Source organism: Nicotiana attenuata, chromosome 2 (genome assembly GCF_001879085.1).
Source record: "Nicotiana attenuata strain UT chromosome 2, NIATTr2, whole genome shotgun sequence".
In the NCBI taxonomy this organism is placed as follows: Eukaryota; Viridiplantae; Streptophyta; class Magnoliopsida; order Solanales; family Solanaceae; genus Nicotiana; species Nicotiana attenuata.
In genome coordinates this window covers 78,184,374-78,202,586 of record NC_031990.1, presented here as the reverse complement: position 1 = coordinate 78,202,586, position 18,213 = coordinate 78,184,374, and the positions used below count along the sequence as shown (strand labels likewise).

The 18,213-nt window shown below is 36.5% G+C and overlaps 1 protein-coding gene across 1 annotated transcript; it reads left to right on the top strand.

Annotated features, from left to right (window-relative positions):
- Positions 3,618 to 14,886, top strand: LOC109213384 (TBC1 domain family member 2A-like). Its single transcript, XM_019377180.1, has 18 exons — positions 3,618 to 4,018; positions 5,098 to 5,167; positions 5,467 to 6,096; positions 6,197 to 6,388; positions 6,505 to 6,618; positions 7,700 to 7,758; positions 8,013 to 8,079; positions 8,233 to 8,284; positions 8,395 to 8,487; positions 8,671 to 8,754; positions 8,892 to 9,316; positions 11,203 to 11,264; positions 12,112 to 12,181; positions 12,832 to 12,912; positions 13,009 to 13,110; positions 13,316 to 13,440; positions 13,688 to 13,808; positions 14,517 to 14,886. Exons 1-18 carry the CDS (start codon positions 3,957 to 3,959, stop codon positions 14,613 to 14,615), a joined length of 2,508 nt encoding a protein of 835 aa, XP_019232725.1. The 5' UTR covers positions 3,618 to 3,956; the 3' UTR covers positions 14,616 to 14,886.

The following is an 18,213-nucleotide window of genomic DNA, read 5'->3' as shown; positions in this document are numbered from 1 at the left end:
TCCTCAACCTTGATCCGCCTGCAGTACCCAAAATCACGATGACTCTCGGAATGCTCCAATTCACCTAGCACAATATCCCGATCTCCTTCTTCATTCAGAAGTTTATGAAAGTAAGTTTGCCATCTCCTATTAATCTGGGAATCTTCCATCAATATTGTACCATCGTCGTCCTTGATGCATCTCACTTAGTCTAAATCACGAGTCTTCCTCTCTCTCAACTTGGCCAGCCGGAACAACTTCTTCTCCCCGCCTTTCTCCCCCAGTTCCTCATATATACGACCATAAGACGCAGTCTTAGCTTCCGTGACCGTCAACTTAGCTTCCTTTCTAGCTACCTTATACCTCTCCATGATAACTCACCTCTCCTCCTCACCTTTGCTCCCCAATAACTTTAGGTACGCCGCCTTCTTCGTTTCCACCTTACCTTGGACCACTTCATTCCACCACCAGTCTCCTTTGGAGCAACACTGATTAATTAATACTACTTTGGTAAATTAATAAGATACAACAAAATTATATTTAAATATAAGTGAAACCAACAAATAGACAAAAAAAAGTTTATTGGCCCTTATTGGATTAGTTTTAGTTTGTGACTTTGTGTTTTCATTACTTTGTGACGATTTTTGTAATAATTATACTTGTTGCACTTGTTTATCTATCTTGATGAAGAACGTTTTTAAATTTATTTTTGTAATAATTATAGACTTATGGGCTGAGATTGAAAACCAGTTTGGAATGATGTAAATAATGGAGTCCGCATGGATTACTTCAAAGTAAACATTAAGTGTTGAAAAGCACTTTAAGGGTGTGTTTGGTACGAAGGAAAATATTTTCCAATTTTTCTATGTTTGGTTGGCTTAAATGTTTTAGAAAACATTTTCCTTATCAATTCATTTTCCTCCAATTGGAGGAAAATATTTTCCTTATCAAAAGAAGGGAAAACATTTTCCAAAGCTCCTTCTCAATCTTCCCCATCCTCACCAACTCACCCCACCCCCTCTCCATAAAAAGGTTTTTTTTTTTTTAATTTCAGTTTTTCCGTTACCACCCAACGTACTACCCCTCCATCCCCTCTCCTCCCCCCACCCCCGCAAATTTTTTTTTTTACCTTAAATGTTTTTTTTGCAATTTTAAATTTCTGTTTTTTCATTTTTCTGCACCACCCAACCCCCCACCTGCCCCCCCTCCCCCTCGCACAAAATTTTTTTTTTTGTAATTTAAATTTCTATTTTTTTTGTTTTACTGCCCCACCAGCCCCCCCCCTCAAAAAAAAAAATTAAATATATTTTTCAGTTTTAATTTTATTATTTATCGGTTTAAAGGCTCAAAATTTTACAAGTTCCAAAATTATGAGTTCGGAGGTTTATGTGTTTGGGAGTTTACGGGTTTAGAAATTATAAAGTTTACGGGTTCGAAATTCCGCGGTTTTGAAAGTTTAGCGGTTCGAAAGTTTATGAAATTTGTGGGTCCGGAAGGTTGTTGATTTGAAAGTTTATGGCTTCATGTTTATTATATCTAAATTATTTATGAATACTCTTGAGAAGTCATTTTCCTTAATTTGCGTACCAAACACCGAAAAATGAATAAAATTACTACTTGTTTTCCAAGAAAATATTTTTTTGGAAAATATTTTCCGTTATACCAAACACACCCTAAGTATTGAAATTGATTTTTTACGTGATTTGATAGAAAAGCTGCAACTAATAATAAACAATTGAGGTGTTAGATAAAAAGAGTGATTATAAGAAAATTTTCTATTAGTACGACTAATATATCCAAAAAGTTCTTTACTAAAATTACAAATTAAGAAGATCTACAAAAGGGAAGAATGAAGAACGGGAATGAAATGGAGATTGCCACATATCACCGAGTATTGTATAGTTGGATGGATTAGATCCTCTCACTTTTTATTAGAGTTTGTTGGATACATATGGAGATAACTTAAGTTGTTATAGTTTTTTATTTAGTCATTTTAACTAGACTTTATTTTCGTGATACTTGTAGAGGCTCAAAATCTGACAAACAGATATATTTTTTATTGGCTTAGAAATATCTCAAGTTTATGTCTGCAAGCGCTCCTTACGTGAAATAATTAACCAATTAAATCACTTTGATTTGAAAGATATATCTAAGAAGTGTGAAAAGGTGTCCAAAGGAGGTTTGAAAATGATCAATTCCAAGTGTGATTAAGATTTAGTTGGCTAATTAATCGACATAACGAGCACTTGTAGACACGCGCTTAAGGTAATTCCAAGACAATTTGCTAATATAGGTGATCAATGCGAACAAGACCTAGTTGAGGTATTTATATGAAAAATTGTGGCAACTTAGGCGTCTGCGTGTGCAGCGGCGGATGCAGGATCTCCACGAAGGGGGTTCAAAAAAATTTTTTTTTGGCTAGTGGGAATTGAACCCATGACCTTATGTAGATTTTGAACCCCCTTGACCACTAAATTACACTTTTGGATTGTGTTAAGGGTGTTCAAAACTTAATATATAGAGATAAAACATAGATTTTGCCTTATATATACAGTGTAATTTTTCGGCGAAGGGTATTCGGGTGAACACCCTTGCGCCCCCTAAATCCGCCCCTGTGCGTGTGTATTCAACTTCAACCTTGGAGTTTTGGAGTTCAAACATTAGGAATGGAAAAAATCATAACCGGGAACACTTTATTTTAATGAGCCTTAAATGTTACGAATTCTCATGTCCAAAAGATGAAAATAGCAAAAATGCGAATACATGGATGTAGGTGTGAGCATACTAGGAGAGATAAGATTAAGAATGGAGATACTTAAGATAAAGTAGGAGTGGTCTTCGTGGTGAACAAGATGCGGAAAGCGACGCTGAAATAGTCTAGTCATGTAAAAAGTAGATGCACAGATGTTCCAGTAAGGAAGTGTGATAGGTTGATCTTGGTGGGTCCAAGGAGAGGTAACGGTAGACTTAAGAAGTATTAGAGGAGGGGTGATTAGACATGACATGACATAATTTCAGCTTAGCGAGGACATGACCCTTGATAGGAAAGTGTGAAAGTCGAGAATTATAATAGAAAATTAGCAGGTAGTCAAACGTATCTCTTTTTTATACCAGTAGATTTAATATTATTCTCCTATTTTTTTATCCTTCGATTTCTATTACTACTGCCTCGATTATCTTATTATCTTGATGTGCTTCTTTTGTATGGCTTCTCTATTATTGTATTTTTTTTCAACATTGCTGTAACTATGTTTTTTTCTGAGTCGATGGCTTATCTCAAACATGATCTCTACCTTTACAAGGTAGGAGTAAGATCTGCATATACAATATCCTTCTCAAATCTTACTAGTGAGATTACACTGAATTTGTTATCATTAAAAGTGACGAATTCGAATTAATAACGGGTGTAAAACAAAGAAATAGGAATGCCACATAAGATATTCTTGGTAAAACAAAGAGAGAAAAAGGAAAAAGTTAGATTCTATAGATCCTTAAATGCAGTTCTTTCGGTTAAAAAAATCTCTTACTTTTTAAAATTTTGGTCCCGTCGGCATCATCGATATTCGATAAATAGAAAAAGATAAGAAAAGAAAATTTTGGGAGTTTGGACTTTGGACAAAAGACATGGGCCAGCCATTGGCCTAGTTTTTACCTGATCCAAAACTTCCTGCCCCCACACTTCCCCTAACATCTCTCAAACACTAAAAATCTTTCCTCCTTTTCCTCACTTTCACTCAAAAAATTCGCTCTGACGCTAAACTCGCTCTTCCATGTGAATGCCACGTGTCCTTCCTCATACATTGAGTAGAATGCTAGTCACCGACTTGACTATATGAAACTGCATTTTGAAGTGTTAACTTCATCTTTGAAAAATGGAAGAAAATGCTTTGAATTTTAGTTGAAAGTCAGAAATAGGAAAGAAATTCAAATCAGAATCAACGGATTTTGGCCAAGTGTTTGATACTGTTTACCGACAAATGAAGGCGAGTGCAGATACAGCTGTGTTGAATCCTTGTATCATTTCAATCGACCACAAGAGGTACCATCTGTTCTCTGTACTACCTGCTTTTTCTGCCCTCCACGTGTCCCTTTCACATTGTTTTCTGTTTTTGTGAATCGTTTCTCTCTATTTGATTCTAGATTATATACTTTGCCGGAAAAAATAATATAGAAAATTGATGATTTTAAGTGTTCTAGTATTCAGATGAACTTTTTCACTCACTGTTTTGGTATGATTTAGTTCCAAGTGAGTATATTGGTAGGTGCGGTTGAGATTTGAGGTGTTGAGTAGCTATTAAAAACTGAGCTTTTTGTCGAAAACTTGTTTTCTAATGTGATCAGCTATTTTAGTAGCTGCCAGCTGGTAAACAATGAAAAAAGTAGAGTGCATAGAGTTACTCGCTACCTGTACGAAGGATGCATATATAAGGTGGAATAGTCAAGGTGTTCACGAGGAAAAATAAAAGCAAAAATAGAACAGTAAAGAGATGTGCTTCAAACTTGGTTTCTGTTTCTTGATAGTTAGAATGGCTCTTCACATTTTTTCCGCATTAATGCACTTAATTTATGACTCATCTAGGCCACATTGGGAGTGTAGTGCATTTGACAAATAAGTGCGTTTTAACATGAATGCAGATATTTAAGTAGTTGGTAAATGCTTAGAAGTTTCGTTTATTTGTACCAGAAGTTTTGCAATAATTACATTTGGCAAAAGATCAAGCTTGGAATTTATGGAACTGCTTCAAGGCCTAAAGTTTGTCCTTCAATTCAAAAGATAATTGGCTCCACCGTCAAATCAAAGCAAAAGTTTATTGTATGAGGTCATATGTAAATATTAAACACTACAAATGCTTTACAAAGTAATTATACTGAACTCTTGGTGAAATGTTATTTGAAAATTTTCAAAGTGTTTCTTTTAAACAGTACTGTTTTAACAGGCAGTTACTGTGTTCAATTAGCTCAGGTTGTCTTATTTTGATTTTTATAATGCTCAGTCATGAAGAAGAAATGTCTAAATTAATGTGGTTTCTGAAAACTTCTGCTCATAAAGATTTTGTTTTAGTAAAACTTTCTCCTTAAAAGGTTTTGACTAATAAATGTAAGTATTAACATGGACAGGGATGCTTATGGGTTCTCTGTGCGGCCTCAGCATGTACAAAGATATCATGAATATGCAAATATCTACAAGGTATTATCTTCTCATGATTACAGGTTTAGTAATTAATATCATGTTTATTGGCGAGGAAGTTTGTGTAAAGAAGGGAGAAGGAACAGAAGAAAGAGGAGAACTAAACTAAAAGAATTTTCGTCTAATTAGTTAGTTACATAAGAAGCATAAAAAACCAGCTGAATCACGTTGAGAACAGCTTCCTTCTATTGTACTTCTACCACATTTCTCAGCAACCATTCCCATGTAGAAACTTTTCTTTGATTGTCTTAATTTAAATACTTTCTCTGATTGTGTCAACCTGTTTGCGTTGTTTTAAGGAAGAAGAGGAAGAGAGGTCGGATAGGTGGACGGACTTTTTGGAACGGCAGGCAGAGCCTGCTCAGTTGGCCATAAATGGGGTGTCTGCAGACGGCAACTCCGGCAAGCCTGGTACTGAATCATCCATGCAGGATGCAAGCTCCTTTTTGCAGAATGCAGATGAAACCAATAACCAAACTGATGAAAAGCATCGTTCTGAGGGTCATCTTGAAGGTGCAAGAAAGAAGGATGATACAATAACCTCAGTTGAGAGGAAAACTCATCAGGCCCAAATATGGTCGGAGATTAGACCAACTCTACGTGCCATTGAGGATATGATGAGCATTCGTGTAAAAAAGATGGAAACTTTGGCCAAAAATGAGCAAGACCGTGATCTGCAGGAGCATCTTCCTGCAATTGAAGAGGCTAGAGCCACAAAAGGAGAATCTGAAGAGGACTCGGACGACGAGTTTTATGATTTAGCAAGATCAGAATCTTTCGACAGATCTGAACTGGATTCCATGCAAGATGTTCCTCTAAATGAAAATAATAGCCATTTGGCTACTAAGGATCATGAGTCTTTACCTCCTTGGAAAGAAGAATTGGAGTGTCTTGTTCATGGTGGAGTACCCATGGCTCTCAGGGGAGAGGTTAGATAGAATGCTCAAAATTTTCTTATGCTGTTACTCTTTAAGTCATCTGAGTTCATGCGTTAGCTTTGTTTATGTAATGCTGATACTTGAATCACAGCTTTGGCAAGCCTTTGTGGGCATGAAGGCACGCCGAGTGGAGACCTATTACCAGGATTTGCTTGCTTTAGGCACTAAATCTGGTAATAATGCAGAGTGTATAAATATTGTACCAAAGGGTAATGGAAGTTGTGTGGACCCAAGCATAGATACTGTATGTCTTCCTGAAAAATGGAGAGGGCAAATTGAAAAGGTCATTGAGCATGCTACTTATCAACTCCTTTTTCAGTACCGTCTACATGAAGGCAGATTGAAAAGGTCGTTGAACATCCATTTTGGCTTCAATCTTGTCTTGCATCTTTCATGCAGGATCTACCACGAACATTTCCTGGACATCCTGCTCTAGATGAGGATGGAAGAAATGCTTTAAGACGTTTACTTACTGCCTATGCTCGGCATAATCCCTTTGTTGGCTATTGCCAGGTAATTCTGTTGTTGATGGTCGCTTACTTTCTTTTCTTTTGGGGGGAAGTGGGGGTTGGGGGAATAATTATGTCTGCTTTGATGTTTGACATTTGGATTGACTATGTGGCCGTAAGAATTGGCAAATCAAACATCATGAACTGGTTATCGATTTAGTTTTGGCGTTTGTTGTGCTTATTTAGAGAGCTAGAAATAACTAGTGCGAAGTTTTTGTTCAAAATATGTTTTGAGAGGACGTAATATAGTTGCTGAAGTTTGAAATACCGCCCAAAGCATCCTTTGTCTTCAGTTGCTAGATTACAGCTTCCAACTTCTGATTGAAATTTATATATTACAGTGTCGTTTATGTATTTCTTTGAAATCTGCTTGCAAAGTTGTCTGCAATCATTTAAGCAAAGTTAAAATGTGTTTAGAAAGGCACAATATAAAAAGTGTTTTTACAGTGTTACTGTATAAATTTTCAAATGACAGCCGCCCCCAATTAGAGTTTCCGAGAGTTAGTAGTAGTTGTAGCCTGAAGGAAATGCTTTCCACATTCTTTTGACTGCCTATTATTATCTAACACGGAACCAAAAGATCATAAAAGAAAGTTTTGAAAACTTTTTTTCAAAAAATTTCGGATGAGCAAGATAGAATGAAGATATATAAAGGGGCAAACTTTTCAAAGTTGGAGATAAGGAAAAGATGAAAGTTAGGATGAGCGAATGATAATATTTGCTACCTAGTTCTAAATTCTTCTCTTTTCCATTCACGTGCAATTTGAATGGTTAAGCCACAAATTTTTATTTTTTAGCTTCAGGTTCTCCATCAAGTACTTCTCTATTATTTGATTTCTGTTGGTCATATGAAGTGTTGTATACACAGTTTTCTTTCTTCAGTGTCAAAATGTCGAATATTTCGTTGAATTTCATTATTTGGGAATTTTACCAAGTTGTTTTTTATCCTCTATTGCTTCTGAAAATGATTGTAAACATGGTGATATATTTCCGGTTCTGTATGAAGGTGATTCTTTCAACTTGTGGTTCAAGCTTTCATTTAATTCTTAGTTACATTGCTCAGTTTTGCTCGTCTAATAATGCAGGCCATGAATTTTTTTGCTGGTTTGCTATTGCTTCTGATGCCTGAGGAAAACGCCTTTTGGTATGTTTTGAACTTCATCTACATCTTGTTCTTCCAGATGGATATATCTTCATTTATGTTCTAAAATAAATTTGCTTCTCAATAGTTTTCTGATGCTATTGGTTTATTTGAAATTGCAATTCAGAGTTGGAACAGCTTTAGTCTTCTTTAATACCTTGCACTTTAAGAGTTATGTTTGGTCTGAAGTGCTAAATGTGTGTCTGTATATTTGGTCAGTCTGGCTTAGTTAAATAAATATGTTGTTAAACTTACAGGACTTTAGTGGGGATTCTAGATGACTATTTTGATGGCTATTACTCGGAAGAGATGATAGAGTCTCAGGTAACAAACAAGTTTTGCTTCTACTAGCTGTAGTTCACTATTTCATCTGCTAACAATTACTTTTCCCCTTCATTTGTTTGACACGAATAAATTGCATTGTGAGAAATATGAAGATATCAACAGTTTTTTATTTGCTACATTGTCTCTTATCAGGTTGACCAACTTGTTCTTGACGTGTTGGTGCGGGAGAAATTTCCGAAGTTGGGTATGTCTCTTGTTCCCACTTCTTTAATTCAAGCTCCTTCTCCAGATCTTTACTGATTATATTGCTTCCCATATGTTTTGACTTCCTTCCCCATTGATGCGTCTGCGCAGTTAATCATCTTGATTACCTGGGAGTGCAGGTAGCATGGGTTACTGGACCATGGTTCCTCTCCATATTTATGAACATGCTTCCATGGGAAAGTGGTCAGTTGTTTTTATCTCATCTTGAAATGTCTGATCTGTAGTGTGGCTGATACTACATATTTAATTAGGTTTTAAGTTGGCGAGATATTAAATTTGACGTCAATTGTCTTAACCTTATTCTTGGCACTTGGATTGTTTTACTGGTTGTTTGCTTCCTTTCTCATGAATTTTTCTTGGTTTTAGTCCTTAGAGTCTGGGATGTAATTCTGTTTGAAGGAAATCGAGTGATGTTATTCCGTACTGCACTCGCTTTGATGGAGCTTTATGGTAATTTTTTTAAATTCATGAGAGCTGGAAAGTTTCTAAACATTGTGTTAATGCAAGTTCTTTTCTTCCTTGCCATTGTCGTTCAATTCTCTTGTTTGTGGAGCTCAAAAGTGATATACATATTTGGTCTTGTTCAGGACCTGCATTAGTTACCACAAAAGATGCAGGGGATGCAATTACCCTGCTGCAGTCACTTGCTGGATCCACATTTGATAGCAGTCAATTGGTGCTGACAGCCTGCATGGGCTATCAAAATGTGAATGAAGCTCGATTAGAAGAACTAAGAAACAAGCATCGACCAGCTGTGAAGGCTGCGGTTGAAGAAAGGTCCAAAGGACTTCAAGATTGGAGGGATTGTCAGGGTTTATCTTCTAAACTGTGTGGTTTTAAGCATGATCCTGGATCTGTAGTTGTCGGAACCACTGAAACAGATCAGAAAGCTTATGAACTGACAGATAGTGATGCATCTCAGGCAGATACTGGATCTGCTAATGTGGATGAACTTTACATGAACCTTAATGGTGATGTAGAAATAGCTTCTGCTCCGGATCTCCAAGAGCAGGTAGTTTTCTTCCTATGTTATGTTCCCATACATATTCCATTGAAGTCTGTCTTTTTAACTTGCACCCCTCCTGATCATCTTTTATTAATCCTGGTTTACCAGCTTTATCTTCTTGTTGCTTAAATGGGGACTCCAGAATTGATTTCATATGAGTATCCCATATAGCAGAATATACTGAAATTAGTTTTTCATTCCAGCACAATAGTGTTATTCGTATGGAAATGTGCTTATAAAATGAAACTTGGGTCTTTATAAAAAGAGTGAAACTTGGATGGTCATTAATAAAGTAAGGATTGAGTAGTAAGATACTTCTCTCTTTAAGTAAATTTTGTCTGCTTCAAAATGGCTTGGAAGCTATGTTGCGCAGACTCTCCAAAATACTGCCGCACCCGTGTCGGATTCTCCAAAAATACACTGCTTTTGGAGAATCCGACACGCACCCGGCGATATTTTCGGAGAGTCCGAGCAACATAGCTTGGAATGGAATTGCCTGATAAAGCAGAATCGAAAAAGAGAATGGATAAAACAGGGTGCATAAGTTTTAGTTAATGGGGATATATGCGACTCTTTTTACTTAAAAGTGATCTAGCTTACTAATGTGTAACTAGCTTGCAACACCTCGGTTCCAGGCCTGATTGGTAAAAATCAATGTTGTTTCTTCTTTTTGAGGATTAGAGGCTGCAGGGGGAGTTTTCATTGCAGTTTTATAGCTAAACAATCCCGAGAATTAGGGAAAATACAGAACAAGTGGGAAAAGGAGACAGATTGGTGGGGGGTTTCCGTTAAGGGGTAAGGTTTTGTGATGTTCATCGAGAAAGTGAGTTGGTCTTCATGTCCTACTTTCTTTTTATGCGCACAGATAGTTAAAGAAGGCAGTAGAAGTATCTTCTCAAAGATAAGTGTTAAATAAAATATGACCATATAATGATCCCTACATTATTATTCACCCTATAAAAAATCCATGCATTATAATTCCAGGCATAATTAGTCTGTGGACCAAATGACCCTTTTAAGTATTTCTCTTGGGAGTCAGTTACTTTACCTAGAGGGCCTCAATCAGCCTTGTAATAGGATGAGACAGTAAACGCCATATAACTCTAATCAGTCTTGTTTACTATGCGAGTGCAATCACATCTTACCTCATCAAAAAAAAATATATATATATACTATGTGAGTGTAATCATTAACAGATGCCCAATGAATCACTTGTATACCAATCCCATATATGTTTACTCTCAAGTGAATGCTATGTCCACCCTGAAGAATCTTGTGGTACTTAGGTCAATCAACTAAATTAATGAAAGGTGAAATAGTCATTGGCTGGAGTATAGTCTTTTAACTAATGACACTCCAGCATTTTGTTAGGTGATAATTAATGCTCTACCTTCTGCCGACATAACTTTATTTTAAGGTCAAACAGTATTGGCTATACAAAGCAAGAGAATTCCATTGACATCAAACTGGTGATATAATCCAATGTAAGACATGAAGACCCTACTTGTCAAGAAATTGAAGTGACAGTTCATTTGAGGACATATTTTTTGGCTAAGTTAGAAATTTTAGAAAACGCATGTTGACTAAATTTCTAAAGCTAAAGCACTCACCGGTTTTTCTCCGTCTACTTTCTCCTTTTCATTTTCTTCATTCTTGTTTCCCTCCCCTCCGTATCTCTGTTATCTTTTATTTACCTACTTTCAACTCCAATTACTTCCTTTCTGTCCTTTTTCTTGTTTCAATTTGTTCTGAATATTTAGAAATTTGTGGGAGTAAGTTATCAGTTGTTCTGGATATCCTAAACGTAATATTCCCAATAGCATAACCTATTAGTTCGCAGACAATTCTGACTTACATCTATTTTGCCTACATTACTACATGACCGTTATCAGGTGGTTTGGCTGAAGGCTGAGTTGTCCAAGTTGCTGGAGGAGAAACGATCTGCTGAACTCAGGTGCATATTTTACGTGTTCATGCTCCTTTATCTAGTGAGCACAATATTGTGCAGGTTGGCTTTTCTCAAAACTATTCCTGGGAAAGTAAGAAGTTCCAGTGTTAGCTCCTTTTCCTTTTTGTTATGAATGTACTGATTTTGAAACAGCTAATTATTATACTTTTGGGTAGAATTTCAAAAATTAATGTTTTATGCTACGATCAAGCTGTAAACTATATCTGAAGCCAAATGTTGTTTCTTTGGCTGCATCGACAATGACCTCTTTTTAAGAAAAAGGAAAAAGTAAAATAAGAACTGACGCCATGTACTCTCCCATTTCTGCCCATCTAAACCCAGCGTATTGTGATTTTCTACCACCTTTTCTCCTTATTCTTGTCCTCCCCCAGCACCGTCAAGATTCAGGTATGGGGCAGAGAGACTAAATGATAAGTGGTGGTGCAAATTAAACTAGTCAAAATGGAATTAGGTTCAGCTATGGTCTAATGTTTCAATGACGAGGAAGCTTTCTAATGTTTTAAGGACGAGGAAGCTTCTGAAAGGGCAAGTTGATCTCATCCCTGCCAGCCTTTAACTCAGTGAAAAAATTACAAAAACTCTATAAAAGAAACTGAAAATCTTGATGTTTGCGGACTGGCAGTTCAATTGTCCATTTAGAGAGCAACCTGTTAAACTGTAGAAGGTTTCATTGAAGTTAAATATTTCTCAGTTTCTACTCCAAATCTTATTTGAGAGCTTTCAGAATGAAGAACTCTTGTACCTTTTAGTGTGTATAGAAAGCTAAGGGACCTAGACCTCATATTGACAGGGGACTGATATCTTTTTCCTCATTTTTTTTCCTTGTCCACAGAGCTGAGGAGTTGGAAACAGCATTGATGGAGATGGTCAAGCAGGATAACAGACGGCAGTTGAACGCAAGGGTATTTGAGAAGCTTCTTTATAAATGAATTATGTCTTGCTTTTGATTAGGGAGTTATATCCCCAACTCATTTCTTCCCAAACACCCAAAACAAAGGAAAAAGAACAAACGCGCTTCCAGTCCATTCCTTCCAGCTTGCATTTAGCCGCCTCTCCTATTCATGGAGAAGGTATAATTGGAGCCACCTAATAATCTAATTAATGTTAGCCCGGATTCCCCGTCTCTTCTAACATGTATAATATGCTCCTGCTTACATTGATCTATGGGAGAATGGTGGTTTTACAAGTATGCTCTTGCCTTCAGCAGTATCCCAGGTTGAACTTGACTATGAACAATAAATGCAACTTTTCATACCCGAATATACACCTGAACCACATTCTCTATAAATAACAAAATGTGCCATGAATCCTTTTGGCTTACTGTGACTGTGCTTCCACACATCTATTTCAGTAGACTTGAGGAATTTCTAGATGGTTAGCACAATAGACTCCATCACCATTACCTGCTGTGCATTTGAACTTAGAGCTTTTATTTGTCGTACTCTGCTCCACAAAGTGATGGTTGCTTTTGGCATATACCATCTTCCTTTTCCTTGAAAATTTTGAATTTAACACAATTACATTTGAACATTGGTATTTCATATGGACTCAGGTTGAGCAATTAGAAAGACAGGTTGCTGAGCTTCGACAGGCACTTGCTGCTAAGCAAGAACAGGAGAATGCCATGCTTCAGGTGACAATTTTCATTACTTGTTTGATGATGTATCGGAACATTATCTCCTAATCCTCCTTTCTTTCAATTTTGGGTTTATTTATTTAATTTTTGTAGGTTTTAATGAGGGTGGAGCAAGAACAGAGGGTAACAGAAGATGCTCGTATATGCGCTGAACAAGATGCAGCAGCTCAAAGACATGCCTCTCAAGTGCTACAGGTTTCTTCTTTGATTGAATTTCTTGGTGAAACATTTGGGTTTCTAATTCTTTATGTGGGAATTCTTACTCCATCAGATTTTGTGTTTCTCTACTCAAACTTATCTAGTTCATAAGTTCAAGCATGATAGGGGAACTTAAATTTGGAAATATGACATTAGTTTGTGATATGTTGAACATCTTGTGTGTCACTGCGACAACCTGCAGGAAAAGTATGAAGAAACAATTGCTTCCCTCGCTGAGATGGAAAAGAGGGTGGTTATGGCAGAAACAATGTTGGAGGCTACCTTGCAGTATCAATCTGGTCAAGATAAAGTACTACCTTCTCCGAGGTATATACCCGTGCTTACATGTTGTACTTTTATTGCAGTATTAAACACACTATCATATGCCCTGGTAATCATGGTGTTCTTTACTGACACTATTTCTAGTTAGTCTTTTACTTGCCATTGAAACTGCTTTATTGGTTGCCAAAGGACAATACCATGTCTATGTTAAGAGTGATAAGAAAACCATACTACATTTATTAATGCATATCTTGTATTTTCTCTTAACATGGAAGATCACATTCTTTTATAGATCCACACAGCAAGATTCATCTCCTGTAGGGAGCAATGTAGATTCATCAGAAGAGATACCCGCTAGAAAGATCAGCTTGCTCTCAAGACCATTTGGACTTGGCTGGCGTGACAGCAGCAAGGTAAGTTTTAAAATTTCTCCAATTTAGGGATGAAATCTAGTTGATTGGCTTATCACCTTTCTGGCAGTTGTTAGACATCACATGTTCACTCGTAAGATCGCCAGCCTCCAGCCTTTATGATTTACCAAGAAAGTTGACTAGTCCAATTCACTATATTTGTTGATCTGTCTAACTTGCTAATGCTGTGACATTATTGTTGGTATGTCCATCCATAGACATTGCAAATTGGACATCTCTATAACATCATATCAACCTTTAAAGGGCAGCCCGGTGCACTAAGCTCCCGTTATGCGCGGGATCCGGGGAAGGGCGGGACCACAATGGTCTATTGTTTACCCTGCATTTCTGTGACCTTTATGTATTCTATTGACATGCTTTATTACCCGTCTAGATTATTATAATAAGAGTAATAACAAAATACTAATATGAAACATTCACATATGTTTCCCATTTTCATGTGTGATTATACACATCAACACATACGTAATTACGAAGTGCAAAAGAAGTTGGGATGCAAATCTCCCTTTTTAAAGTATTGGCTAGAAAGATTTGATGGTGTAACAGTAGATTGCCTTTATTTAAAAGTTACAAATCCCCGAGTTTTAGTAGGTGGTTGCTGTAAAAATATATCAGCCTTCTTGTTTCTTTGTTCTTTTAATAGCAAATCGTGGTTCTAATATCTAGTATAAAAATAATTGAGTGAAACAGGGGAAGCCAGCCGAGGAGGTTAACGACACCAAAACTGTGAATGAGGAGCAGAAGGAAATGAACGGTCATCAGTTGGAGGAGAAAGTGCAAGAATCCTAAAGATGGAAATCTCAAAGGGCCAGATGTGGAATGCCCTCAATATTGGTCCACTGTAATAGAAGAATAATTTTTGTATTCTTGTCTTCTCTTTATCCCTTCCCTTCTTTCAGGGCATTCGTATAATCAGTTGCTTATTCGTTAAAAGTGAATAATCAGTAGAATGGTGTAAAGCAAAAGGGACTTCTGATTACTGTATTTGTAAAATCGTTCTCAATTGTATTCTATCTTCAAATGTATATTTTGTTGGCTGACCAAGACAAGGATTTCTTGATGACAAGCATGCAAGAAAATCCTAGTCTCACACCCCCACCCCCACCCCCACCCCCCAAAAAAAGTAAAAATTGCACGGGTCGCCCTATTTGGTCGCCCCCGTTTAATCTATACCCATTTTTTTTAAAAGTTTTAATTTGTACCCACTTTTTAAACAACTTCAGTCCCCTTTCTCCTCGAAGTTTTATCTTTTCTTTTTCAAGAAGTAAGGTTCATCCCTATCTGCTTCTTATTTCTCCGTTGAGTCCTATAAATTTTCAATCATTTTTTCCTTTTCGCTGACACCCTTAGCTGTAAAGGTTCTATCTTGGTTTTGCAACTTGAATCTTATGCACAATTTTGATGTGAAAAGGGGACAAGAGAAATTAATTATTAATTTTATATTGTTGTTTGGTGAATTGGGTCTGGCGGAAATTGGAGATTTCAGTTGTCGATTGGATTGGTAATGTGTTGATGTTTCTTGGTTCCTGTTAATGTTGCTTTAAGTTACTTTGTGTGGGTACAACATGCCCTCTAGAGCTGAAGTTCGTTAGTTACAAACAAAAACTTCAGCTCTAGAGCTGAAGTTCGACAGTTACAAAATAAAAACTTCAGCTCTCGCCAGTTACAAAACAAAAACTTCAGTTCTAGAGTTGAAGTTCGACAGTTACAAAACAAAAACTTCAGTTCTAGAGCTAAAGTTCGCTAGTTACAAAAACAAAAACTTCAGCTCTAGAGCTCAAGAGAAATTAATTATTAATTTTATATTGTTGTTTGGTGAATTGGGTCTGGCGGAAATTGGAGATTTCAGTTGTCGATTGGATTGGTAATATGTTGATGTTTCTTGGTTCCTGTTAATGTTGCTTTAAGTTACTTTGTGTGGGTACAACATGCCCCCTAGAGCTCTAGAGCTGAAGTTTGTTAGTTACAAACAAAAACTTCAGCTCTAGAGCTGAAGTTCGACAGTTACAAAATAAAAACTTCAGCTCTAGAGCTGAAGTTCGCCAGTTACAAAACAAAAACTTCAATTCTAGAGCTGAAGTTAGACAGTTACAAAACAAAAACTTCAGCTCTAGAGCTAAAGTTCGCCAGTTACGAAAACAAAAACTTCAGCTCTAGAGCTGAAGTTTGCTAGTCACAAAACAAAAACTTCAGCTCTAGAGCTGAAGTTTGCCAATTACAAAAACAAAAACTTTAGCTCTAGAGCTGAAGTTCGCCAGTTACAAAAACAAAAAAACTTTAGCAATTACAAACAAAAACTTCAACAAATAGAGAACAAAACTTCAGCTACTATGCTTAAGTTCGGTAATTACAAACAAAAACTTCAGCACACTTGCTACTTCAGTCCCGTCTACTAGAATGCTGAAGTTTTGCGTGATTGCCTTTGCTACTTCAGCCCCGTATGCTGAAGTAACGCGAAAAAGTGGGTAAGCTTGCAATTTTTTTTGCAAAGCGGGCATAAGTTAAAACGTGACCCAAAAAGCGAGTATAGATGCAAATGCCCAAAAAAAAAAACAGACAAGGACTTACCGTTGTACATGAGTACAGCCTAACCCAGCCCGCTACTTGGGTAGGGTTGGGCTAGAATTTTTTGAGCCCATTTAAAACTGAAGCTTAGAAGTCCGGTCCAAGTGAGCCCGCTGCCTTGAGGCTTGATCAAGGTTGGGCCTGGGCCGGCCTGTGGGGCAAAAATTAATTAAATTCTAATTAATTAACTATTAAATATATAATATTTAGAAAAAGTAAAAACTAAAAAACTATTAACTATAATCCCCACTCCCCAACCCTAGATTGCTCATTTACCCTTCCATATCAACTAGAAATTAAATTTTTGACATGCATGTAATATGACAAAACTAGTTTTTCTTTTGCTTAATTAATAACGAACTCGAAAAGTGTTAGGTGGCCAATAATAATCTTTTTTCAAAAGAAAATATTACTTTAAGCGGCCAATGATCAGTTCGGAATACTTTAATATATTATTAATATTTAAATTGCTCTTCAGTATAGAAAAAGATCAATTTTAAATATACACAAAAAATTTTGACCACTAGCAAATTTCAAGAATTTTAAAAATTTTATGAACTATAATGATGAAATCAGCAAATGATGTTAATCCTAAATTTAAAAACCTCAGCATATAAACTTGCTGGAGCAATCCCTGAATCTAAGGAAAATGAAAGAAAAGTATTAAGAAAATATCCATGTAACTTTAAAAAGAAGAGCTAAAGATATAGAGAATTTGCATTTCAATTACGAGATTCCTCGTCAAATATCAATCTTTTTGTACGCTCTAAGAAAACAAAAGTTGTTTACATGATTAATCGACTACGTCACGAAATAATATTTAAGGATTTAAAGAAATTCTTTTTTCTAAAAAAAATTTAAGGGTCGGCCCGCCCTAGCCCTCTTAGGACTGGGTTGGGCTGGCCATTTTAAAGCACATTCATATGGTTGGCCGGCCCGTCCTAGCCCACCAAATTTAAAAGCCCACGAGGCTTGGGTTGGATTGGGCTGGCCCGTTTTGACAGCTCTAGGTCGCAATAAATAGCTGAATAGTATGATTGCCTAGGTAATGATTCTTAACGAGGTATGTACTAGGTTGACACTGTATCTAGGTTTTTCTATTAGGCAATAGCTAACGAGCTTATCATTTTTATTGTCTTTTTTTTCTTACCTCATGGACTAAATCAGTTGTGGAAGGAAATTAAGTCATTCTAAAACACGCTTCCTTTGATTAACTAATAATATTTGTGTACAATAGAGCTGAAAGTAAAACGAAACAACTAAATTTTCATATCGAGGCCAATATAAAATTTATTCATTATGATTTTTCCAGACCATAGGACTACATTGGATTTGTTATTGTTGTATTCTTTATGATTTTTACCTTCATCACTGATGTTTCTCTAAAGTTAAACTCACTAGATTTTGTCCCATTTTGCGCTTGTTTCTACAACATTTGATGCATCAAATATCCGTCCAACAACTGCAACCCTTGGAAACATTTCTACTCCAAAATAGCACAGAATAAAAAGTTGGACAAGAATTAGCAGTCGTTGTAGTTGGATTCGAAATCAACGCTACCATTTCCAGCATTTCGTTAAAGAAAAGAACATCTACCAGTGATTTGAACAAGCAATACTCGAAAAACGGTTACTTTTCAGTTTTAGCAAAAATGAATTTTTTAAAGTAAAATTTTACACTCTTTATAAGCCTGCTCAGTAACTGAACTTCTTAGGAATTTCAGTCTCCCTACTGTCAACGAGTCAAATGAAGGGCTACAAATAAAGGTCCATATTAGTTGCTGACTTGCAGCAAACAGTAATACCACAGAGAAACAGCTTCT